General features: G+C 46.3%; 1 protein-coding gene across 1 annotated transcript; it reads left to right on the plus strand.

The window, feature by feature from the left end:
• Positions 1-48: 48 nt before the first annotated feature.
• LOC114910401 (kinesin-like protein KIF16B) lies at positions 49-19,308 on the plus strand. Its single transcript, XM_029250902.1, has 4 exons — positions 49-1,459; positions 3,119-3,208; positions 10,351-10,434; positions 16,170-19,308. The coding sequence occupies exons 1-4, from the start codon at positions 1,250-1,252 to the stop codon at positions 16,326-16,328; spliced, it is 543 nt and encodes a 180-aa protein (XP_029106735.1). The 5' UTR covers positions 49-1,249; the 3' UTR covers positions 16,329-19,308.
• Positions 19,309-26,899: the final 7,591 nt, after the last annotated feature.

Consider the following 26,899-nt stretch of genomic DNA (forward strand, 5'->3'; position numbering starts at 1 on the left):
AATGAGCTTATGCAGTAATAAGAGGGATGTTCTTACTCTAGTGGATTTCATTTAAGATCATAGCTTACTGATCCCAGATATTCCTGTCCACCTACAGCTGTAGCACCTGAAGTGTGTGTGTGGGTGGTTGAATGTTCACTTAAGATCATATTTCTCTCATAATCTGAGGTAAAACAAACAAGTATTGTGTCTGCATTATTATGTTTATTTGCCCATAGTGCTTGTATAAATACACACAGTTATCCAGATTTTAGCACAAAGTTGTAAATGCAGTTTTTGTACAGCGCTCCGTTTGCTTGTAGCACACGCAGATTTCCAATATTTAAGGCCACAGACAGTGCCTTGGTTTTTTGTAGATCACCCTGGACTCCAAAAATAAGCCTCCTGTGATCACTAATGCTGTTGGCAATAATCACAAATAATCTGTTTATTTTATTTATTAAATGCGGAGTTCATACGATCTGTGTCGCTGTACACGGTACAACTGCTGTAATTGTGTCGAAAATGCTCTGGTAGGGAAGTACAGGCATATAGACATGAAGGTTCAGTGAGAGTTTAAATGCCAATCATTGTATGACAGAGAGATCTCTGTTCACACCACAGTGTGACTCTGAAGGGGTTCAAAGCTGTGAGCGTAATCACTTTCATGATCTCCAGCATAACCCTCCTGATCTCAGAGCATGTTTGATCCGTGTTTGGGCTGCGCTGGATGGGGCAGGACCCACCGCATTGCCATTCTCTGCATGCGTCCGAGCGCCCGCCTCAGTGGCCTTGGGCGAGCCCGTAAACGAAGCAAATGGCTCAGGGTGGCCTTCCCACTTGTAACTGCATCCAGCAAACTTCTGTGTGTGCGCTTTAAAGGCCCTGAGTTCCCCAGGATGCAGACGTGTTCTGCTTTCACACCGGGCCGTTCCTTACCATGATCCGCATGTAAAATGACAGAAGCAGCTGGGCTCCGGGTACCTGCAGTGTGATCTCGGCGCAGCTGAGCATATCTGGTTTCTACACAAAGCATTGGGGCTCCAGTGAGCTCACGCCACGAGCACCATACGCACCTGCGTGGTCCGAGCACATCCTCGGGGTCCCGGTAGCTGATGTGTCCCTCTGGCTCCTGTGGCTTTCCCGCAGAAAAACCTTCTCATATGTCAATAGATTAGTCTGCCTTCCCTCTCCCTTTGTGAAGAATAATGTTTCACCTCTTTGTGATGCTGTTGGAGAATGTTTTGTTTGCAGCCTTGTTTTTCCCCATATGCTTGATAAGCGTTTCTTTGGGTGTTTGTTTATTCAGTGGCAGATTGTTTACCTCCCAACCCCTCTTTGTTGTGCCTCTCGAAAGCGTCTGATGTCGCGGCCTCTGGAAACCACCTCAGAGGACGTCAAGGACGCAGTGAAGATAAGCATCCCACGTTACGTCCTACGCGGCCAGGGCAAAGACGAGCACTACGAATTTGAAGTCAAGGTGAGCAGCTGAGTCGACGGGGGGGCGCCCTAATGAGCTTTTCAGAAGCTCTCCATGGTTAATTGGCGCGTCTCTGGGTGGGAAAACCAGCAAATACAGGGGAGGAGTGCTCGAGGTCCATCCAAGGCTCGGAATTACGGGTTCAATGCTGTGCAATCAGTCCTCTCTTCTCCGCAGAGCCTGTCAGTGTGGGAGTGGTACCTTTTGAGAAATCAAATTATTTTAGCTCTGGCTGTGAAAAGCTCTTCTTTTCTTCCAATATACTTTTCTAGCTTGAAGACATTTAATTAGCGTTTGTGTCATTGGCTGTGAATCTTGTCATCTCCAGCCATTGAATAACAAAAAAAGCATGAGAAATCATAATTTAATGCCGTCATTTTCAAAAGAGCGGAGATACATGAATGCATATGGAGAGATGGGATTTATGTTTTAATTTTCTGTCAGTTCCCTTCCCGAATTCAGAAATAATATCGTGGCTAATATAGTGTAAATATTTCCACAGGTTATTTAACGGTGCTTAATTCGGAGACGAAGAAAGAGATGAGAAACTCCCCAACTCCCGGCTGATAAGGCCGTAAAAGAGGCTGTAATTAAAAACACATGATCCTGATTTATCAGGCCTTGTAAAATACAGAGTCCTGTCTCTCGGGCTTTATGGCAGCTCTGCGCTGGCCTTTATTAGCGAGTGCTGAGATCTCGGATCACGGGAGACATTCATCCTGCTTCCATAGTTAAATCCGACTTCAACACTATTGTTTTCCCTCTTTTTAAAGTCATATTTTAAACTTTCTGCTCCATTAACAGTTCAAAGTGGAATGACAGTCTGGCTACAGAGAGATTTTATTTGTTATGGGAATGTTTCTTCACCCTTTGTGCCACTCAGGTGGGAGTAATTATTAGAATTTATTAATTCATCTGACACTTATCTTCAAGGTGACTTGCAATGTCAAGTTCATACTCTGAGCTCCTTACACGCCTTTATGCAGCAGGCGAATTGTTACTTTGTCAATTCAGGGTGAGCACCTTTATCAAAGATGTTACAACAGAAGGGGGATTCGAACCTGGGACCATTGACTGTTCTAGTCACTGTGTCACCTGCTGCCCATTAGCATGATGCTTTGAATTTTCAGACTTCCTGTTATTTTACCCCCCCCACAGTCATGACCTGCAAGAATGTGCATCATCTAAGGTCACATCTAAGGATCCGCTGCCAAAGACTTGCTGAGGAGTTGTTTGATGTTGACACTTTGGTTGTACAAAGAGTTTGCAAATATTCATTCATTAACCCTTAGGTGCATTTATGCATCCCCTCAACTTGTATGTTTGCCCTTTCACATACAATCAGAATTGTTCATCGTTCTTTGTGAATACATTTTAGCGCAAGCCTATTATTCCAGCTCTGTTTTTGTTATATAATTGACTGATTCACATGCATGAGGTCCCGCCGCCTCGTTCTCAACAGGAACTGATAACTCGGGTACCGTACAAATAACCTTTCTGTTTGTTTTCGTGCTGTCAATTTCGGATGGTCTTAAAGGTAGCAATTTGCGAAGCCCATGTGTCTGAGAGCAGGTCTCTCCTGCATCGCACCATGCAATTTGCCGAGGCCCTGCTCACAGCCGCCAGGTGCTCACGGCTCCTATTTCCTGTCCTCAACAGATCACAGTCCTGGATGAGACGTGGGCCGTGTTCCGGAGATACAGTCGCTTTCGGGAAATGCACCGCACCCTCAGGCTGAAGTATCCAGAGGTAAGACTTTGCATCGTAATCAGCCATCAGCGCCCATATTCATGTTGCCTCACCATTAATTTTCTGATTCCTGTCTCCCTGGCTTCCCGTGCTTTGTTTGTGCTCTCCTCTCATGCCTTTTCACCATCCCTGATTTAGAGGTTGCACTTTGTGACTTGAATACAGGAAGTCATCACATGTCAAAATTCGATGAAACGTGTTCTGATTTCCTGGAAAATAGTCCCCCCTCACTGAATTCAGAGATACAGGACGGAACTGGCTGCCCAACGACGACCTGCTGTCATTGAGCTTTCTCAACAGCCATTTCCCCTCATTTACTGACAACGTTCTTTACCTAATGTGAGCATAGCTGTTTATCGCAGGTGTTCTGTCTTGCCAAGGGGGTGGGTAGCCCCGGCTATTCTGACCCTGGAGTTTTCTCCCTATTCCGTGACCTCTGGGTGGGTTTTTTTTTTTTTTTTTTTTTTGGTGTTTTTGTTATTGTTGTTGATTTCCTCTGCATAGTTGCCAAACGGCTAAAGTCGGATTAGCACTTACAGCTGACTGCTCTCTGTGTTTGTCTCTTATGGTTTCTTTTGTCACGTCACGTAGTCACTGTGCGCGTCACTTTGTTGAGAACAACACAATGCAAGAATAAATTTAAATTGTATGGAATTTGTCATTTCAACCCTTTGACATGAAGAAGGCTGACCCAGGACATAGAGGGACTGGACGTTCATAGTGATGCTGTCATCGCAGGGTGAAGTCGCAGCACCACGGTACCTTCTGGGCCCTGGAGCTTCATCCTTCTTGCTGCACCACACTAATACCTTCAGGCCAGAGGAAATACATCTTTGAAAAAGGAAACTTGCATGTATTTTATGTGCATCGTGCCCGCTTTTCTGTCCGTTGCTCTTTACTGCCATGCATATCACTGTATGGCTGTATCTTTCATCAAGTCACAGGAAATTTCAGAGATTTGTCCACACCCTTTGGGTCCTAGATCAGGCGCGTAGATGAAACACAGAGACAGGAGATGGTTTTGGAGAAGACAGTTTAGTTTGGACCAAGATACGACTTAGCCTTGAAGATGGTTGCAGAGGTGACAAAAGGGTGTGGAGACTGGTCTGGAGAAGACACACTGGTTCAAAGAATGAGACACGGTGTTGGACAGGAGATGGGTTCCGAGAAACTATACCGCTTCGTAGATGGATCAGGGTCTTGGAGACGGCAGGTGTCTTTTGAGACAGCAGACTGGTGGTGAGACAGGAGACAGTGTGAGAGACAGCCTGAGTGATGTGCGGAGCAAGAAAAGCTGGCTGTAACAGGAGCCCAGGCCTCATTACCTGTATCTCACAATGAATGAGACATGTCACTTACATCCCCCGCTTCTCAAGCTGGGATGCCAGGCACGCTTGCCTCTTTCACACAAATTGTTTCCTGGATGGTTATTAAAATCATAAGATGACAAGTTCACAATGCGGTTAGAGACACGTCTCTGAGGGAGTTACGGGGGTGGGAGAGTATGACTGTCTAGCTGGAATAATATAGACACACACACACCACCAGCGCTCAATGGACACAGCAGCGCTGGTTTAGTTTTTGGTTCATCTTGAAGTTCTTAAAGATGAAGGATTTATTATTTGAATGAAGCACAGAAATATCAGAATCACTGATAACACTAATACTTCTGATAAAACTTACATCACTGTAACACTAGGAAGTCTGACTTAATGATTGTTTAAATGTTAGCTGTATTTATTTTTGTCATTTATATGCTAAGTAAGGTTAATGAGGTAAAGTAACTTTTAAATATTAATGAAATAAGTGTGTGTAATTAATTTCTTGCTTACATTCACCAGTTGGCAGTGGCGTGGTGTGAAATACATTGTTCTTTTAGGCTCCAAACGCCATGCTGACAAAGACAGGGTTTTTAAGAATCAATCCTGTTCCTTTTTACCACGTAAGACTTTTAAAAGGTGTTTCTGAATGTGTTTATTTGTGTGTCAGAGAAGTTGCATCCAAGATGGAAACTAGACTTTACCTCATGTATACAGTGTGTTGGAAGAACAGTAAGAACACAGTTAAATGCTGCGAAGAGCTATCAGCCTCCCTCCTCAGAGTCACTTCAGGTCCACTGTCAACCAGATGACTGGAATCCAACAGGTACTAAGATCTGCTGGAGTGTGAAGGACATTCAGCCAAAGATCTGATGTGTGGGACTGAAACCAGGCATGGATGGAGTGTTCTGTACCCTGTACGCACCATGGGTGAACGCTGTAGATATCCGACGAGAATAATATTTACCACAAGAGTCTTTGCCATATTAAGGAGATATCCTCACCAGTCAATGAAAGAATGTCCTTAATTTCTCCTCTGTGTGTGTGTGTGTGTGTGTGTGTGTGTGTGTGTGTGTGTGTGTGTGTGTGTGTGTGTGTGTGGGGGGGATCATCTGGAACCCACAAAGCACCGACTGCAGACCTTCCTGCAGATGTCCCTTCCTCCGAGTGCCTTGTGGCGAGGACACCTTTGAACCGCGCGGGCAGCTGTGTGCCGTAGTGTTGTCGCTGGGTCCCGGTCCTCTTTTTAACTTTGCTGCCGCCTCCGATGGACTACAGCCAGAGCCAGCAGAGCCTTTCTGTCCAACTCTCTCATGCAATCTGTCCAGGCCAAACCTCAAAGGACACGCGCTTGGTGGCACCCAGAATGTCACTCGTGTTCTCGCCTGCCTCAGCCTCCACCTGTGTATTGTGTGTGTGTTCACGCATCTGTATGCAAGTGTGTAATGCTGCCCCCATACCTGTAACGTAAGGAAACACACACACAAGGTGTCGGCTCAGTGAAAACTTTTAAAATGCAGCGAATACGGGAGCTTTGTAGCAGGGGACATGAGAAACGCCCAAAGCACAAAGCCAGAAGTGGTTTTGTTTTGTTGTTTTGTTTCGTTTTCCGTGCTGAGCGCAACATTGTTTTTCCATTTACTTGCAACGCAAGACTCCTGCTAACTCGAAAGAACCGCCTAATCCTCTTGAAAGTGGTGCAAACGTGTTTGCGAAGTCTCTCTGCCCGTCGCTGCGCTGGGTGTTACGTGAGCGCCTTTGTCTGCCTCCGAACGCAGAAATGCTGATGAAAGGAATGACAGGATTTAATTTTCGTCTCCATTTACTTATTAAAAACAAGCACTAATTAGAGCGTCTTGGCTTAAAGCAGCTTTTGTTTCCCTCTTATTTCTCCTCAGCCAGTAAGTAATTGAAGGTAAGTAGATGAAAGGACTTAGTAAGTAAACATTGCATTTCAAAGAAAAATGAATATTGTTTTTTTTTTTTTCAAAAACAGAAACAGAAAATGCGGTTAAAGCGCACATTGACAAGACATATGATTGAAGGTCATACTCAGTTTGACAGATAAATCAGATTCAAGGTCAAGGAGGAGTCAGCGAAGATGTCGACTGGGAGAGTCCGCTTGTCATTGACCATAGTGCCATTCATACTTCTGTTATCTGTCCTCTAAGGTTGCGGCATCTTCCCAAGAGACAGGTGCAGGTTCGATTCTCTGCTTGCTGAAGAGATCTTCCTTCGGCCTATTTCCCAGACTGCAAAAACTCGCTCTCCCTCTCTCCTCCGCCTTCCCTCTGGGTTCAGGTCTGAGATGCTCCTGCGTGTAGCAAACAATGAAGAGTTTTCTTCTCTGTGTGTGCGCAAAAGACGTGTACTTGTGACAGTCCTGCGAGAGGAGGGTGTACCCTTCGAGCAAGAAGGAATGCTCTGCATTGATGACAGACTCGTCTCTGTCGAGAGCTGTTGTGGCCCCATTTCCTTGGAACAAAGAGACAAACTGCCCTTTAATATGAGTAAGAATGGAAGTGTGAACAAAGCGTTCTGAGAGCGCAGGACCAGAGTAAAACGATTCTGTGTGTGTTTAATCCAGGACTCGTCCTGTGTTTCAGTCATCGGGGAGCTGAGCCAACACTGACTGTTCTTCCTGCCAGCGCATTGCTGACTCGCATCATACCTCCTTGCGGGGGGGGGATCTGCTTTGACTCGGCCGCAGTTAATTGTCCCGTCGTTTGGACGGTGTGTTGAAACACAGCAGCAAGTCATCAGAGTACACCGCATGGATTATAGGCTGGGACAGTGCCAGTTGTTGACCTGGGGTCAGCTGAATGTGTCTCATGCTGGATTCTTGGATGGGAGGTCTCTTGATTTTTAAAGTGATGACACACAATAGGTTGGTGAAACTCTTTGGTCTCGGAGGAGAGAAGGGTTGAAAGGAGAAGAGGGCACTTTGTCTGCTTTGGCACAACGTTTGCACATAGGTTTGAATCCAGGTCTTGATCGGCAAAGCTGGCAACTCAAAGACGTGTATGGAAGAAAGCAAGAACTGGACTCAACAGCGCTCGCCCTATAAAACACAAGGTCTCAACACCTCAGAGTCAGGTTTACTATGGTTGTTTACCGATGCCAAGTGGCTTTTTCCACTGTTGCAGGTGCATAGTCGTTCACTCTCCAGAGGTGGAGAGATGGGCTGTGTTTTGTCCCTCCCAATCGTCCTGTGTGGGTGGCAGGGCAGTTCTGTGTCTCCTTGTTGTGACAGAAGCAAGCAGCAGTTTTTGCACCCCCCCCCCCCCCCCCAAGTCATGCTTGTTTACGTCTCTGACAAAAGACGACGTTTTCCAAACACCCACGTTCCACTTCTCGCTTTTCCAACTGGGGTTCGGGAGTTTGGCTGGAATTCTGATGCCGCAGAAGAAAGTTTCTTGACGGTTCTCTGTGCCACCCCCCCAGACGCCCCACCCACACCTGCCCGTGGCTCTAGTATGACAGCATTAATCAAACCGCTAAAGCTAAGTGTCACTGCAGGCATCGCAGGTTTATAAATTGCACAGGAAAATGCATAATTAGTTCACACCACAGTTTGTTCAAATGATTTTCTTAGGAGAGTCTTATCTTCGATCCGTGTGCAAGAAGTTTCACAGACGACACACGTCTCGGGGTCACTGTGCTGCTCTTCTTGGGCTCTTTTCCATCTTGCTGCTCTCTACAAGGCCAAGACATCGATGTCAAAGAGCAGAGCAACAAGGGATCAATCAGAGGGCATTCGCAGTTGGTTCCTGGTCATGACTATGCAGATAGAGGTCCTTGCAGCCTGGTGTTAATACCAAGCTTTAGCTGGTTGTTGGTCACATGGTTTGATGAGTAGTGGAGGTCACCTTCCATGGCTCTTGCTGGGTCCGCCTTCTAGTCGTCGACTGGGAAATATGACTGACAGCATCCCACCATCGTTCATAAGATCATGATGCTGAAGTCTGATGTTTGCTGCCACCTTTTCGCCTTAACATGTGGAAGAGGAGCACTGTGAAGGGGAGAGGTGAACTTTTGATTAATGAATTGCGCTAATTTTCCAGAAAGCTCAGCAGGAAAGAGGCCAGGGGTTTTTGGTTCGCGTCGCGAGGAGATCGTCTCGACGGCGTACACCCAATGCACCTCGATTGGCTCGCCCGAAGCCTTATCGCCCTAGATGTTCACAATTCCAGCGTCTGCAAGGTGGTGGGGGTGGGCATTACCAAAATGTGTCAGAATGCGGCGAGCTGATAAAGCGAGAATACCTGCGTTACTTTATCTTCCATCGACGTCGCCGCAGCCGACAGAGATCGAGTGGCTCCCTTCCCGTATGTCAGGGCTCTTATCAAGTCATAAGCAAATGTAATGACAGATGTCTCATGTCAGAGGGTTTGTAGTCGGTGCTAAGCTGCTGCCGTCTCCATAATGGAGGAGGCTGCATTCTCTTGCCACTCTTTTGGGCCAAGGAAGTCATCACGGGCAGGGCTGTGAGGTGCACCTTTGGGGGCGCATCCCAGCGCTCACTGTGGTGTAAATCGTATTGACGCTGGCTTTCACTCGCCAGGGAAGGAGCAAGTAAGGTGCCGGAAAGACGTGGGACACGGAGCCTAGAGGAGTATTGCAGGAACCGGGGACCAGCCAAAGAAACGCATCATGCTGAGTACTGCTAACGCTGTACATCACTCCGCTGACAGCTGAGGTATTTGATGGGGGTGCGATAAATGAGCATTTCACACTCTTCATTACTCCCTCCGCTACATTTCCATGCAGTCATGGTTATTGGCTCAGGTGCTTCTTCGTCCAATTCCCTGGGAAAATTCCCAGAATCCACTCTGGCTCCCTCTGGCTCCCACCGGACATGTCTGAATGAACATCTGCTCAGCTCCCATTGGAGGAGCAGGAAAGCTGGTCTGCGAACAGCCCCAGGTGTGACCAAGCACGGACACTCCATCGAGTGTGTACATAGTCGGCGGGGGGTGGCCATAGAGCACAGCTTGTGATGTATCCCTGAGGGAACACACTGCGGTAACTGCACTCTGGTCTTCTAGGGAAACACTTCCAAGTTTGCTTCCTGTACTCTTCCATCGAAGACAGGTCTGCTAATCGGAGGCGATGGGCCCCCCGCTCTGTTTATATTGCCTTCGTTGTCCCCGCAGGGACTTCTCTTCCAATTATTGAGGCCATTTTCTCCTCCGGAGTGTTTCAGACACTCCTCATTCCCCTGCAGTCCAGCTCCCAGCTTAGGGGCATGCAGCCGGAGCAGAACCTGGGACGTCGCAGTGCTCCGTCCTTAGTACCCACCCTGCTTTTATGGTGTTTATGACGTTGTTTTTCCCAAAGTGACCAAAGTGGTATTAGCCATTGTCACAGCTTGGTATATTGCTGAGCAGAATGTGGTAAGTACTCTGTCTGAGCCCTCCTGGTACTTGTCTACCTGCTGCCCCTTCTTCTGTGAGAAACGTGTACTGTTTCTCTGACTGAACTCATGTCTCCCTTGATGTGTAAATTCTAATGAGGGGCAATGAAGGACTTTATTTATTCAGTCATTAATTCATCTCAGTGATTGTTACCCTGTGGTCATCTTTGTGTCGGGTTCGAAACCGAGCACTCGCTGAAGGAGTTAAGGCTCAGTTCCTCCTCGTGCCCCTCCTCCTGTCTGTCACCTTGCCAGGTCTGTGAGGAGACACAGCGGAGCATGACCAACCGAGTGACTGAGCGCCCTGGAGGAGAACTGCACTGTGCCTTGACCCCCCCTCTGCTCTTCCACAGGTGTCCACGTGCGATTAATGCCCCCATCTTCTTTGTTTTCATCTCCGCCTGCAGCTTGCTTCCCTGGAATTCCCACCCAAGAAGCTGTTTGGGAACAGAGACGAGAGGGTGGTTGCCGAACGCCGGGGTCACCTGGAGGTATGCTCCGCCTTCCTGGCCACCACTCCTGAGCTCAAGGTGCTAGCCGCAGGAGACTCCCCAGGGCCTTGTGTGCTGCTGCTCTCAGATGCCAAATCTCTGAAGGAATCCTGGTCTTCGGTCCTGAATTTAAAAAAAAAAAAAAAGGGGGGGGGGGGGGGAAGCATTGCTCTCATCCAGTCTCTTCCAGAACAGCCCTGCTTTCACATGACAACACGCTATGCTGATACGGCCTAAAGACTTCTCTGTTTAAAGGCCTTTGGTTCTCACTCTCTCTTTCCGTGTGTGTGTGTGTGTGTGTGTGTGTGTGAGAGAGAGAGAGCGCTGCATTCTGAGTTATTTTTCCACATTTTCAGCTTCTCAACAGGTGAGGTTCCCTCTGATCTTGACTGTCAGGGAGTTTTCAGTAATTGCCCCTGACATCTCGTGTCCAGGACCACGCGTGATGTGTTCCCATGCGGGAAGCTGGCATCTCTCACACACAAGTTCCCTCCCCCGAAGCCCTCCCTCCTGGGATTCTTCAGTGTCAGTTCTCGGCACAGCCGAGACAAGGCACTCATCACTAATTAAGTCGGAGGTGTGTGGGGCAGGGGGTGCGAATGCATCTAGGTTCAAACAGCTAGACGGCCGTTCTCGTGGGCTCTGCATGGAGAGAAGTGTCACTGTACGGTGGGAACACCCTCTGACCTCACCCATGTGCTGTTTTTTTACATTTATCTGACACTTTCCTCCAAAGCAGCTTGTAGGGTTAAGCTACTTTCACTGATTTACCAGTTTATGCAGCTGGTAAATTAATTTCTGCTGTAGTGCATTTACCAAGGGTACTGCAGCAGCTCAAACCACTACAGCACCTGCTGCTCCATATCTGACCACTGGTGGGTGCTGTTATAGGTCATCACACAGGCACAGTTTTACCCTCCACCCTCTCCATATCCTAGGCAAATTTGTACCCCCCTCCTCTCCCTCTCCTGTGAACCAGTAGACCAGCTCCTACTGAAGGAGCACACACATACGTGAACCTCACAGTGCTGATGTTTTTCCCCAGCATGGTTGTCTCTGTCCAGGTAATAAGCACTGTGTTAGTTTCTCACAGCGTGCAGCCTAGTGGTCTGTCACTCATCTCAGCAGCAGCTACAGTCTGCGTCCTGTACAAGTTGTGATGTCATTGCCTGTGTGTGTGTGGCCATGTTTCATCAGCGCAGCACTGGCTTCGGCCAACAGGAGGGGTTTTCATGACGATCTCTCTGAGGCTGTTTAGATAAATGTGGACACGAGTGCGATTATTTGTGCTCGTTCTGCTCCTCTGTTTTCGAGCTCCGGCCCTGGTGTTCCGTTGAACGTGCGAGTTTACCTAGAGATCAGCACGGTGTAGATTGCTTTCAGCTGATTATCACCCTCGCAAGCGGAGGAGATTGTAGCGTGGCTCAGGGATTGTGTGTCACAGTTGTCCTGCAATAGCAGAAAAAGGAAGAGCACGGCAACTTGGGGCCCCATTTTCATCGGTTTCCATGTGGAAGAAAAATTGGGCACCCGGCCCATGTTAGTTAAAATGTCGACCTTTGTCCGGCTTGAGGAAACATATTTCAGAATAAAGAGTCATCCTTTAGTTAATTCATACCTGTAATTTGGAATCGAATTACTCCCTCCTCAGAAAAAGAGAAGAAAGGCTGTGAGGAGCGTAAGGAAAGAAGCGAGATGAGTGTAATATAAACAAATGGAACCAGGTCCACCGCCGGAGGCACTACAAGGGTAATGGGGCCATTGTCGCTTTGGCTTGGCGTCACCTGGAAGTCTTGCTGTGTCCTGTCAACGGAACTAACAGAACTTAGATTTAGCTCACGCTTTCTTCCAGAGCGACTTACAATGTTTATACAAATGGGTAGTTTTACTGGCGCAATTTAGGGTAAGTACCTTGCTGAAGGGTAATACAGCTGGAGGTGGGAATCAAACCTGCAACCTTTCGGTCAAAAGGCATTAGCTTTGGTGCCCTAATCTGACCTGTTCAGAGTGTCGTCAACAACGCAGTTGCTCTTGTTCGGGATGTTGGTGAAGGATTTTGCCATAGTTAGAGGTGTTCGGGATGTTGTTCTAAATTAATGTTTTTTACATGTTGTTAACATTGTTACGTTTGGCTGGGCATGTTGCTCACATTCTGACCAGTACTCTGTGTTGTTACAACATGTTAACATTGTTCCCACTGCTCAAGGGTGTTGTTACACATTGTTGTGTGTAATCTCCATTTCGGGTTGTTGTGGAGGTTGTTGCTTCCGACCTGACATTTGTTGTGTTGTAGGAGCTTGGGCATGTAGAGGAATGTTGACGAGTGCAAGCACGAGTCCTCTCGGTCTCCACGCCCACAAATCCTCCTCTTTTCCTCTTTATGCACCCCCTCCCCAAAAGGTGGCAGTCAGTCACTCCTCCATTGTTGGTTTGGCTACCACGAAGAATGGGGTTTTCAGTCAGTGTCAGGAGGGACGCTTGTCTGAGAGGTGATGAAGGACAGGTGTCAAGGCACACAGTGGGCCATCCCTCTGGCTCATCGCTGGGTCCCGGAGTGGGTCTGGGGTGGGGGGGATCAGGCGTTCGAGGTCCTCAGCTGACATGAGGTGTTGTGACGTTACCCACCAACCGTTACCACTGGGAAGATTGAATTTGTTTTGGTCCTCGGCAATCCCCTGCTCTCGCTCACCTCCTGTCCATCAACCTTCAGGCACTTGTTTGGGAGCCTGGGGAGACGGATTGGAGCAGCGAGCAGCACCCCCCTCCACCCCCTCGAGTGACTGATAGCAGCGTGATGGGGGAAGGGGGCTTGGAGGATTGTTGTAAATGGGATAATCATACCGGACAGCGCTGGACATTAGGAGAAATGGGCTGGAGCCACGTGGAGGTGGTGCACAAGCTGGACACATGGGAGGGGAGCTTGTGCTGGACCGACAGCTCCCTACAGAGACAGATGCACAGAGCACCGCGAAGCCTCTGACAGCCCAAAGGATTGTGGGAAACGAGTCTTGACAGGCAGCTGGCAGCCTTGTAGATATTGCCAGCTTTTACTTGCATATTTCTGTTTAATCAAAGATAGGAAAATTATGCGTTTAATTCGAATGAATACTTGTAAATGCAAATGTGTCTGTTTGTTCGTATCGTTCAGTTCAAAGGCGCGCTCGGCTTTGTGCGCTCGGGACTTTTGAAGTCATGCGCGCAAATGTGAAAAACATCATTGAAATGTCTGAATAATAATTCCACAATACGTGTTTGAAAACCAGCAGCTGAAGAAAATGCAAATGCTTTGAAAATTAAATAGTTGTGAAATGTGAGACTGCAGCCGTTGTGAAGAAAATCAGGTCCGTGTGTGTTTTGTGTCGATACAACCGGAGGTGGCATGGGATGTAGCTTGGCTTAGGCCCTGTGTCGCAGCCGTTTTGTTGTCTGATTCTGCGCTCTCTCTGTCTCTCTCTGACTGACACACACACACACACACACACACACACACACACACACACACACACACACACACACACACACACACACACACACACACAGAGTGATTTTCCATTCAGTGATCCCATCCATGTCTGGTGCTGTCAGCTTCGACTCGACCATTTCAGCTCCCCAGCCATTATGGTTGTGGTCAGCCCTGACCGTCTCCGTCGCTTTCCCTCACAGGTTTTCTCTGGGGCGCTTTTCCCGGGGGGTTTTTGGTGCAGTCTCGGCCATCCCGGTCTGCAGATCTGAGTGAGATGTTGGCACATCACATAGTGTGGAGGTAATAGCTCAAAGTGTGGTAACCTGCTGTCAGCATTCTGGCACCTTCAGGACCCTCACCAGGCCCTTGTCCTTGACAATTAGGCTTTATTAATCAGTTAATCATCATTAATCATTAATTTAGAAATTAATTGTAGCTCTGGCAATTATGCACCTGGAAATTGAGCCGGCAACCATTGGCTCCTCTGTCGTTGGAGGAGGAGCAGTAGTCCTGGTGTTAGCATAATTCCCACATGTTCCCAAGTCTACCTTAGAGGCACATCTGCTGTAGAGGTTTGTCTTTGTCTGCTTACTTGAGCTCCAGTGGATAATGACCTGACAAATCTGAACTACTGAACACAAGTTAAACCAAAGTTTGCTGTGTAACCTGGTAATCTCGTGTGGTGATATTGATGCCTGGACACGGAGTCGAAGGCTCAGATGTTCCAGTCTCTGGAGGAGGAAATTTTCTGTTTTTGTTTGCTATGGATGACAGCCTGACTGGGGCACCCGTGCAGACTGTAGCATGGATAAAATAACAGTAATAATGATAATAAATAACTTATGAACACTGGCCTGGTTAAAGCCACAGGGATGTTGTCATGCACTTGCACTCTTTGTCACAGTTTGCATAGTTTACATAAGTTTTCTTTATTTTCCCCCAAAGACATTGAGCACCAGATTAGTTAGAGAAATTATGCTGCTGACTTTCCAAACGGGGGGGGGGGGTTGGAGGGGGGAGTGCAGCTCGTCTAGCCTCTCATTTGAATTGGCACTTTGGGTTACAAATAAGCAGGATTTATGGATTTTCTTTTTAGCCTGCACGCCTCGGTGACCTTCATGCTAACAGCATTCTCTCCCAGGTTCTGTAAACATCCTGGCTTTAGCACAGCAAGCCATGAATTGTTAATGAATTGGATCCTGCTGCCGCTCTTGGGGATTGAGATCTACCTGTGATCTGCTCTCCCACCCGTGGGTATCGCTGCAGAGCCGCTGTCCCTTTAAACACACAGCCTTTATGAAAAGTCTTCTGTGTCCGTGACTTCGCTGTATGCCGCTCTTGCATAGTTGAAAATCCGGCTTAGGACAATCCAGTTGGGGTGGAGTGATGAGGAGAGGAGCCGTAAAAATAATAATCTTTTAATGAAACCCTAATTCATGCTGTGTGTGTGTGCTTTTGTGACGCAATAATTTCCGTGTATTTTCTGGTGTATTGGGCAGCATCCTTTGTTCCTTATCACTTTCCACTAATAGAATGTACTTACTCTCTTTTTTTTTTTTTTTAAACTTTGTTTTCATTTACTATTTATTATTTGCTCTTATTTAACCAGTGCATATTCTCCGTTATATTATTCATTGTTTTTTATTGTATTATTATATAGTATCTTTTGTATTCTTTTTCTGTAAAAAAAGATCACTTTCTTTCTAGAAAGTAAGCACCTGTTTAACCTGGTAAAATTTCACTAGTAGTAATTGTAGGCTAAAAGACCTTGCATGATTTTTAAGTGCCAATTGATTAGAAGCATCAGGCTGTACTAAAATAATGGAATGGAGGTGAGCAGGAAGACATACAACGCATTAGACGTGAGGCACACTGGTGTGTGTGTATCAGTGACCGGATGAAATTTTGTAGAAAAAGTAATACATTTTTTAAGCTGTATTGCGACACATCACGGAGATGCCACAGGACCATGAATTGTCTGAAGCAAGATCAATTTTGACACCACAGACATGTCACTCACTGTAGTAGGTTTTGCACCTGGACCAGTGTTGTTTGCTGGAGGAGAGTCCAGCAAAGTCTGAGAGTCTGGGAGTTTAACCATCTCAGGTCCGATGTCCAGGTGAACAGAACGCGAGTCAGTAGAGAAGAATGTACAAGTTTCTTACAGCTCTGTTTAAAGGCACTGATTCAGTGAACTCTGTTCCCACTTCTTTCGTTTAGTCTGCTTTTGGTTGTCACACTGACCTTTGTTCCTCTGTGTTCCTTTTCGCAGAAGTATCTGAAGAACCTCTTTCAGGTGATGCTGGACTCCGCGGACTCACCGCTGCATACGGAGGGCACGGGCCTGCGGCTCTCCAAACATGCCATCTGCGAGCTCTCCCCATTTTTCAAGAAGGGCGTGTTTGACTACAGCAGTCACGGTACCGGTTGAGCTCGATTAAGGGGAGCTGGAAGAGGAGCTGCGCAGGAGAACCCAGAATGACCCAGAATAACCCTAACGCATCCCACAAGACGACCGGCACTGGGTCATACAGCTCGTGTGTGCATTCCTGTTGCCCTCTCCCTGTGGTCAGCCCATCCTGGAACAGCCATCTCTGCAGGCTCTCCACAGCTTGATCTTTCAGCCAGAGTACTTTCACTGAATCTGCTGAAGCTGGTCTGAAAGCACCTCACACACAGAGCACACACTGCTCACAACGAGTAATAAAGAATAGAAAGATGAGCGGACGAATAAAACATTGTTTTGTTGCCTCAGTGGATGCTGTCGCTGCACAGCTGCTGCTTCCCTCAGTGGCGTTTCAGCCAATGGTGTCCCACGGAGTGGGCGTGTGGTCTCGCTGTGGCCGCAGAGCGCAGCAGGAAATTCACCAACGCGGGCCGTCCCACCCGCTGCAGCTGGTGCTTCTGTATCATGAAAGATGCAGCTGCTATTTTTGCATCTTTCATGGGCAAACAAATTAATTATGAAATGAGTGAAACTTGCAATTAAGTTTGAAGGCATCCAAGAGTAACCAGTGGAGTCTGAACTGCAACGGCAGTGTAGTTCAGACTCGATATGCAAGTTAATCAACCATAATTTTCAATTATGCCAGACATCTTTGTGCTGTGTTTTTCAGCTTTCAACTTCAAAAAAAAAAAAAAAAAAAAAACCCTCCAAGGGACTGGATCCGAATAACGTTTGAGTGCTTTTGTCTTCTGACTTCTCTTGATGGCCTTCCCTATCTTTGATCCAGGAATGTTTTTTGAATGTCACCATCTTTTAACTGTTACCGTGGCGACTATTGATACGTGGTAGATACCTCAATGGCCCACACGTTGCTAAAAGGGGAAAGCTGTCCAGACCCTGTGCTGAAGCTATTAAAACAAGACCTGAGCGTTTGTAGGTGATTGGGCCACTAATCATCCTTGTTCAAAGGTAGACATTATTAGCAAGAAAAATATTGGTGTTGCATCGGGGGAGGAATTGTAAAAATATCACATGTAATCCAGAGGTTGCGTTGAATATTTTGGTCATTTTCGCAAGTTTGAATTAAACTGAGCTGAAGTTCTGAACCAGAACTCCAGGTAAATATTGCACACACCACACCTCAATGCTCTCTTTAAAATGTACCTCTCCTTTCTGTGTTCCAACGAAAGACTTTTTACTCAGAGCTGCTACAGGCTTCGGTGCGATTCCCCGCCGATGCCCAGGCGACGACGTTTGTGTCAAAATCTCTACGACTCGTTTAGACTGGATTAGCATATTCATACTGTGTACCGCAGACCAAAACAATGCATAAAAGCAAAGCCAAGCCATCTATTAACTTCCCGTTAAGCTGCACAACTTTCAAGAATGGCTAATTTTTCATTTTCCTTCATTATACATTCAGTTCAGCTGCTTGCTGAGAAATAAACATCAGGAAATTGTAATCTTTTTCTGAAGAAGCCTTAACAGAGGAGTAGCTGAATCTCCTTTTATTTGTCCCATTTAAATGTTTCAGCAAGATAATTAACATTATTAAAAAAGAGCATTATAAGAGCATATTTAAATATTTAACTTATCTATGTGGTCCCAGGTGGTGAGTGAATTCACAATTTTATGTTCAGCCAAACTAAAAGCTTTCACAACTTAAATAATGGGAAAAAATAAAATCTGCAGATTAATATGTTCATGAGGGCAGGAAATATGAGGTGACCGGTGCCTGAAACATGATGTTCAAAATGCATTAGCACTTTGATTGCTGCACTCTGGGCTGAACTTTGCGTGCTTTGTTGAAGTTCAGCAGACGTGTGTTTAACGTGCTGCTCTTAGATATGTTTTATGCTGGTGTGCATTTTGTCAGATCCAGCCTTGGCTTGTAAAAGACCTGACCCTGCCTGTGCCACTCGGTGTACCTTCCAGCAGCGATTATGACGATTATAGTATTTAATACGATGATATAAAGGGGCCGAGACACTGTACTAGTCTGCTGTAGTGTGCCAAGTGCCGTATCCCACCCCTAACACCATTTGTGCTCAGGGCCGCTACACAACCGTTCTTTCTCAGGTTCAGCCCAAGGGCACCAAAGTCTTCCTCAGTGGCAACATTAACGAAGCCACAGATGCGGGTGTGTTGTCGTGGCCTACAAAAATCCACAAGAGTGTCCAGGTTCATATGCAGCACTGCTGCTTTCTTAATGAAGACAAATGCTTTGTGTTGAACACTGACAGTCATGCAGACGTGTTTCCCTGCAGTCCGTCCTGCATGCACCTTCAGCAAAGCATCTCTGCCTTCCGCTTAATGACGTGCTGGGCCAGCTTCGCTGTGCTCAATAAATCTTCTACAAGCCATATGAGACAGAATGTAAATATATACATTAAACGTTAACAAAAAGCAGAATGCTTGTATTTGCAGATTGACACGAGTTTAATGAATGTCTTGAAGGGAATGTAAATCGCAGCATTCAAGTGCTTTTTCTCACATGGAAACAGTCTTGATGCAAAGCAGTGTTTTCCATTGTGTGTTTCCATGTATTTATTTGCATCCCAACGAGAAGCAGCAGTCCAGCATTAATCAGACATTTCCGTAATACCCTGTGACAATCCGGCTCTCCCACGTTATTACACCGTTTATCGCGCAGGCCTTTCACACCTGTCCTGGACTTATTGGGTGACAAAACGCTGAAAGGCTCACGTCGCATTATTGCAGACTTGTCACACTGTGTCTGAAATGTATGGGAGACACAGCAGCGTCGGGTACTTTTCTGCACGAAAGTGAACGACGGAGCTGTTTTCGTTGTACCCGAATGCGGTGCTGTGTCTGCCGGAGCCTTTCACTGTGTCTGTATTTTTTGCGTGTGGCGCACAGCACCCGCTTCAACTACTTTTTCATTTTAGTCACAGAATCTTGTACGTTAAGTCCAATAAATCGCTTTTCCCAAAAGTGGTAACACTGTGTATGTGTGTGTATGAGTATGTTTCCCCCCCCCTCGTAACTTTTGCATCAACAGCTGCATCTCTGCCCGGGTCACTGTGGGCCGTACTCCAGCTTTCGGCCCAGGATTGTATTGTTCCTCGTGTGGCATGGAGGACGCCGTTCCACTTTTCAGCTCAGGTCAGTTGAAACAGTGGCATTTAAAATGAGAACAAGAGGAAAAGTAAGTTGTGCACCTCCTTATTTTTGCAACTTTGCAGGTTTTTTTTTGGTGTTTTTTATTTATTTATTACTGTAGTGGAGACGATCAGGAGAAGGTGAGTACTCAACCACTCTCATGCAGTAAACCACACAGGTATTGGACTTGTTGAGGTTCCCTTTTTCTCTCTCAAATATAATTTATAATTTAAGAATTATTTGCACTGTGCTCAATGGTGCTGCCACCCCCCCCATGGGATTACAGACCCCCACAGCTGGAAGTACAAGTGTTTCATCCAGTATTAGAATTTATGGGCAATTTATTCTTGACCTGATTAGGAATAATTTAATGTGGCTCATGTTTAACGGAGCAGTGTTCACCCAAGAAGCCATTGGCAGAAATTCACCACGGTGTGTTAGTTAAAAGCCCGAAGGTCTCTGCCGTGGAGAAGATTTATGTTTCCTCTGTATCTTTTGCAGTGTTGCGCCGTGTTAATTGTTCAATTGTCCCAAGAAAAGAGCCGCATTGTTTTTTAAACGACACAGCTTTGTATGAGTGCATGTCAGACGGCGCCGCCCTCCGCCGCCGCCATGGGACGTGCAGTCGCTCTGCTGGTGATGAACGACCTGCGGGGGATTAAATTGGAAAATCATGATGTGTGGAACTTCCTCCCCAGAATGCCGCACTGCCCGTACCTTGGACGCAGTAATCTGTCGCGAGCCTCTTCACATTTGTGCTGTATTTTCACTGCGGCTTGGTGTGCGGCAGAGGCCTCGGCAAATGCCTTGCTGAAGCCATTCGAAACCGATAATGACTGAAGGGCCTTTGAACCGTGGTCCAAACACGTTCCCTAGGTAACAACAGTCAGGGGCCCTCGCGTATTAAGGCTCATAGCGACAATTTTCTGAGCAGCTCCAACCGCAAAGGTCTGAAGAGCATTGAGCCCACTGCTTGTGGGAATCATCATGACACGCCGTCTCCATTCCGAAGCGCACCTTGGCAATTTGTGCCCTTCGGCGACCCCGATAGCACCGACCTTCTCTCGAGTGTTTTTACTGCGGTCGACACAGCCTCTCTTGCTAATTGTGCCGACACGACCGCAGCAATGTTGAAATTCGCTCTGGGACGTGACCCCCATGCTCAAGAGGAGGACTTCTAATGTGAGCAAACACACTGGCCCCCTGCACCAGCAATAAGAGCGAGGAAGAGCCTTGCACAGTGTAAGGACGACTAAAGGAGCTTCTCAAGGTGAAGTGCTCCGTAGGGGGTCTGGACAAAACCCCCTCTTTTGAAACGCAAAGTACGACAAAACCTTTTTAATTAAATAAGCCCCAGTTTTTCCTGTTAATTTAATACCATTATAATTGGAAGGAAAATATAAATTAAGTAATTTAATACTGAAGTAATTCTAGAAAATATAATCTTTCTCTGTGTTGGTTCATTTCTGAATGGCGTAGGACGCAGTATCAGGTGGTAGTAAATTTAAATAAACCTTAACACTGTTTTTAATATTGATTTTTTTTTTAAACTTTTCAAAGGTATGATGCTCTTTCAATTATGCTTTTTAATAATTGTACAAATTTGTTGTAAAAGTGAGCTGTAAATTAGTATTGCGAGTATTAACGTATGCTACAATACAATACTTATAATGCCTTCGTTATTGCAGACTCATTATATAATGTAGTACTTTACAACTCCGAAGTGTTCATAAAGTACAACTAATCAGAATAAAAATTTTAATTATTAGTCCTGATGGGGGTATTGTCCTAGGGGTTTTGTCCTGCACTCGCTCCATAGATCCATGAGATGCAAGAATGTACTGCTCTTCCCTTGAAGTGCAAATGACCGAAAAACACGAACCTCAGATGCAATCAGGACTGTTGTCTTGCTGGACGTGCTTGATGCTCGTCGACAGTCATGTGGATGTTCTTCCATGTTGGGGGCGGAGCTAAGCTGCTTCGTTCCGTTCCCAGCATCTCCTGCTCGATGGTCTGCAATTAGCTTTGTGGTGCATGTGAGCTGTAGAAAAAGTACTGCTACTAGGCGGCGCATTGGGACAGCAGGTGGCGTTGTCATTAGAGCAGTCACCTCAATATCTCAAGGTCCCGGGCTTGGTTCCCTGAAGTGATGCAGTAAAAATTACCCTGCTGTATAAATGTGTACTTCACTGTAAATGGCTACCAGTGCAACTGTCAAATGGGAAAAAGGTGTCGGCAAAATGAATAATGTAGTCGATTTTCCCTTTTTTTTTCCTTTTTTTAAACAAATGACTGTGATTTTATGAAAAACATCATTGCGGACTATATTTACGGCCCACGCACTTACATAAAATAGTGTAAAAACACGTGGAGCAAAGTGGGACACGTTAATTAAATTATCTCAATAACTTTGGCCGCAGTAACGGTGGATAAAATAGGGACCGTGTTTTGCACCTTTTGCTTCTTTGTCGGAGGAAAACGGCAATATTTAAATGGCTCCGAAATGTTTTGATTGAGCAATTATGTCGTTTTCGGCATCGGGGTGAAGTGTCGCTCTCGTCACTCGGAGAATAGCTAGGCGGTGCCCATATGCCCTCGGTTAAATGACTAGCAGAGCATCGTTTGTGCTGATAAACTCATCAATATGCAAACGCGCGAGCAAAACGGAGGTGTGTGTTGCTTAATTGTCTTTGTCGTATCCTCTTAGCTCACATGGCTGTCCTCTGATTTTTCACGTTGTAAATGAGAGATTAAATTCAAAGTGAGCCTCCGAATCTGAAAGTCAATTTCCTTCGCTCATTTCAATGGCTTCCCCTGCTTTGAACTGGGGCCAAATAACGAACGCCATCAATTTTCATCCCAATTAACGTGTTTATCACAGCTTAGTTCACCTATAGTGCTTCCTTTGCATGTGGGAGATGATGAATTTTCATGAAGCGCAAGCTCTCTACCCCGGTAAAAGAGAAAATAGATTACCCACAGCGGGGACTAAAGCGATGGGCCCAAATTAATTTCTCCAGTTTGTTTGTCATGTAGACGAATGCGGACGAATGCCGGACGCTTTTGCCAGGCGAGGGCTCAACTTTTGTTCGTCCGCTGAGAGAAACTCCCGTGGCGGAAGACGAGGTTGTGAACAAGCACATGCAACAGTGTAGGGCGACGAGTCTCTCTCTCTCCACTTTGGCAAGTATGTGTTGAAGATGAGGGTGGTGGGGGGCAAACAAATAAACCCAGGCCCTTGCTTCACTTGACAGTAGCTCTAGCCGTTACGCCGCCTGCTGCCTCAATGGTTGCATCACCATTGGCGATAGCTGGGTTTCCAACAGGTCCACTCGAACCCGTGTTCACCGAGAGCAGCGGAGGTGTTTGAACAGAAGAGCTGCATGAACACTTGAGCGGTTTTGTTCCTCTCTGCTGGTGCTTCCTGCACGAGTCCTCCTGTCAATATGGGCGGAGAAACACAGGACGAAACCCAGGAGAGGTGAATGACTCCTTCCAAAAGGTGATTAAAAACCACTTAATGTATTTACATGTATTCGCTATAAAATGTAATTAATGCAAGTATTTCCACACAGTCCGGCTGTCCAACGTTGTTAAACTTATAGCCTCAGCGAAACCATTCCTGGAAGCAGAACTTGCCAGTGGTCCAGCACCTGGGCCACAGTCATCCACAAGAAGTGGGATTTTCAGTCCCTTTAAGGTAGGAATAAACGTGATCTAAGTACAACCTGGTTAAAAAAAAAAGAAAAAAAACACCGAAAACCATGAGGTGTGTGTGTGTGTGTGTGTGTCGGAGGGACTTGTGTACTAGGCTGTGTGTGGCATGGGACAGCTGGTAATGTAGTGGTTAGAGTTGCTGCCCCTGGACCCAATTATCACAGGTTTGAGCCTCACCTCCTGCTGTAGTACCCTTGAGCAAGGTACTTACCCTAAATTACTCCAGTAAAATTACCCAGCTGTATCAATGGGTGAATAACATTGTAAGTTGCTTTGGAGGAAAGTTTTACATACATTAATAAATTGTGTCACACCGGGTGTCATCTCGCGGTTTTCCCCGGGGGGTCGACACCCGAGTGCAGACAAAGAGCCGATTGTGTCTCTCTCTTTGCAGTGGTGTGTGATCTCATCGCCTTAATTAAACCTCATTTGCATCTTTGTCTCTTTCGAGGCCAAACTCACTCATTCCAGCACCTCTGTAGTAATCAGTGAAATGCCGCCATTAATTAAAGCACCCAATGTGACCATTGATATTTCCAGGAGCAACTCTTTGAAGGGGTGTGTGTGTGTGTGTGTGTGTGTGTGTGTGTGTGTGTGTGTGTGTGTGTGAGACATTCATACTATATTGAATAATGTTCAGCGGCTCACCCTCCGTTCGCATGTGAACCCGCTTCCGGTTCAACTCCAGGCCTTCTTGTTGCCAGAAGTTAATGGCACAACAACTGGCACAAGTCGGGTTGCCTGGGGCTCTAAACTCCTGTACGTACACACACACACACACACACACACGGGTCTGTTTTTCATGTCACTCTGGATTGTCTGCTTGATGTCTAGAGACAAAAAAGGTTTTTACATCCATATTTTCCCATTTTCCATATTAAAGAGGGATGAGAGAGAGGGGGGTCGTGTGAAGCCCGTAAAAAGACTGCCATCAAAAAGTACAACAGAATAACTCCAGGTCATTTATTTATTTATTTATTCAGAATATGATGTTCACTAAAACAACTTTATGATAAAATAGCACAGATTGTTTTATTAGCCGGGAGGTGCGGTGGCACAGTGGGTTGGACCGGGTCCTGCTCTCTGGTGGATCTGGGGTTCGAGTCCCGCTTGGGGTGCCTTGCGACGGACTGGCGTCCCGTCCTGGGTGTGTCCCCTCCCCCTCCGGCCTTATGCCCTGTGTTACCGGGTAGGCTCCGGTTCCCCGTGACCCCGTATGGGACTAGCGGTTCTGAAAATGTGTGTGTGTATTTTTATTTTTTTTTTATTTATTTATTTTTTTACTGTTTCCTCATTGTTGCTCAATATGCATAAGAATATGAGGTTTCTCGATTGGCCCAAAGCGATATGAATGAACTTTCGAACATTTTGCTTCTTGGGGGATATCAGACAGTCCTGCACCGTTGTGTTGATGGCGTGTGTGTCTGCGTGTTGTGGCGCAGTTTTCTCTCTCTCTCTGTGTGTGTGTGTGTGTGTGTGTGTGTGTGTGTGTGTGTGTGTGTGTGAGTGAGGGACCCAGGAGGCGGTTGCAGTCAGGGCAGCAGCGGAGCTCAGGATGGGACTGCGTTGTTGTTGTTTGTTATCGTTATTGTTATTATTGAGGCAGCTGGTAGCATAGTCCTAGACCCAAAGGTCATGGGTTCTAATCCCACCTCCAGCTGTACTACTCTTGAACAAGGTACTTACCCTAAATTGCTCCAGGAAAATTACCCAGCTTTATAAATGGGTAAATAACTGTAAGTTGCTCTTGAGAAAAGTGTCAGATAAATATAAATTTATTATTGTTATTATTAATTGAGCCAAGCAGACTTACAGGGCCATGAGCTACAAGCCCAGCAGTTCTTACAAAGTTCTAAGACAAAAAGCAGCTGATGAAACGGAGCACCAATCGACAGAAATATTTAGCAAGTCAATACATAATTCAAATACCACTGATTACCGAGTAATAAAGCCTATAGTTGGCACGCTGGTAAAAGGCAGAGGGGAAAAAAGCGCAGCAGTTAGAGCTGCTCCCTTCCACTTATAAGGCCCAGGTTCGAATCCCACATCCTGCTGTAGTGTCCTTGCTGCACAAATTTTTATAATTCATTGTACATCTGTTTATAGATATTTATATATTTTGGTCTTACATATGCATAAATAGATTGTATATTTTTTTTAGATTTTAGTACCTGTTATTTGTCTTTTTAGATTATGTCGGACAGCTGTATAAAGCATTTCGCTGCACGTCGTACTGTGTATGGTTGTGTGTGTGACAAATAGAATTTGAATTTGATCAAGGTACTAACCCTGGACTGATCCAGTAAAAATTACCGTGCTCTATAAATGGGTAAATCACTATAAATGGGTTACTGGTGTAAGTCACTAAAAATACCCGTTCCCCCCACGGCGAAAAGCTGTTTGTTCGGAGCTCGGTTTCCAGAAGCAGAAAAGCGCAGCACTGATCCAAACTACGTGATGCTAATAAATCAATTAAGTAAATGTGAGCGTGGTGTGTTTTGCGCGAATGAATTATCCAGAACATATCAAAGCAAAGGGCCGAAGCCTCAGTGTGCGTTAACTGACGGCTTGCGGGATCGAAGGCTCCGCCGGTCCACAACCACGAAGGTAGTAATGAGTTCCATTTACTCTGTTACTTAAGTATATTTTTTTCTAATGTATAGTAAAATCTGGTTGGCTTGTTCTTCCTTGTGGCGGCAGAAATACGTCCCAGTGGAATCTGCCCTGTGGTTCTGTGTGGACTGTCCAACCAAAAAGGTGTAGAAGTCCACTGTAAATCACAACTAATGCGACTGTTTGAGGAAGAGAGGAACACCTCGTACGTTCTGTGTTTTCCAGTCCATCTTGGGCACCAAGGAGAAGTCCGCCTTCTCTCTCTTCTTCATGTTTCATCTTCCTATCTGCCCAGTCTTCCTGGCTTCTCCATGTTCCATTTTCCCATCTTCTCTTTCTATCTGTCTTCCCTTCTTCTCAATATTCCTTGTCCTCCATTTCTGCTCTCCATCTGATGAGTGTTTGGAGCTCCGTATTTAATGCTTAGCTGCTCACCTTTTAAGTATAGACTCTGGACTCTGACAAACTTTTGTTTTCGTGAACAAGGATTTTGTCTATAGCGCGAAATGAAAGGTTCAAAGAGTTCCAAGCAGCACCGTGTCTCTTGCACCTTCACAGCCCAGGTGTTTTTGTTTATTGTTTTTAATCAGGGAGTATTAAAGCAAGTAAGCGCGCCACACCATCAAGTTCAGCGGCAATTTTCTGTTTGCGTCTCACGGCAAATGAGACAATTCCCGTCAAGTGTCACGAGCGTAAATTACGTGAGACCTTTACAGTGTGGACACTCCTCCCCATGACTCCTCCTTTTTCAGCTGAAAGTTTTGTGTTTTTTTCCACGTCTAGCTGGCGCAGCGTGGCGGAAGGACCCGGAAAGCAAGCAGGAAGTCGAGGTGCGGCGGCTGAGGAAAGGACCTGCTGGAGGGGGGTCTGCAAGTGTGAATGCAGAAGGAATCCGCCGCACGGTTTCCAGGGACACATGACAGGTGTGGATTCTGCGCAGGTTTGGATCGTGGCGTTTATTTCAAGGCAGGCTTTTTGCATGGCAGCGAGCTGACGGAGCTGCTTGTCCGCGCCGCGTGTGCAGTGAAACACGGGGTTGGATACGGGAAGGGGAGAGGCTTCTTTAGAGCAGTTCACAATAAGACACTTTGCAGAACAACGAG

The sequence above is a fragment of the Scleropages formosus genome, chromosome 4, assembly GCF_900964775.1.
Source record: "Scleropages formosus chromosome 4, fSclFor1.1, whole genome shotgun sequence".
Lineage (NCBI taxonomy): Eukaryota > Metazoa > Chordata > Actinopteri > Osteoglossiformes > Osteoglossidae > Scleropages > Scleropages formosus.

What these genes read in the sequence shown, in the direction of transcription:
- LOC114910401 (XM_029250902.1), top strand. Translation starts at nt 1,250, where the DNA reads ATGCTTGATAAGCGTTTCTTTGGGTGTTTGTTTATTCAGTGGCAGATT. An exon ending in ACTACGAATTTGAAGTCAAG is followed by an intron (nt 1,460 to 3,118) that starts GTGAGCAGCTGA and finishes TGTCCTCAACAG; the next exon opens with ATCACAGTCCTGGATGAGAC. An exon ending in AACGCCGGGGTCACCTGGAG is followed by an intron (nt 10,435 to 16,169) that starts GTATGCTCCGCC and finishes TCCTTTTCGCAG; the next exon opens with AAGTATCTGAAGAACCTCTT.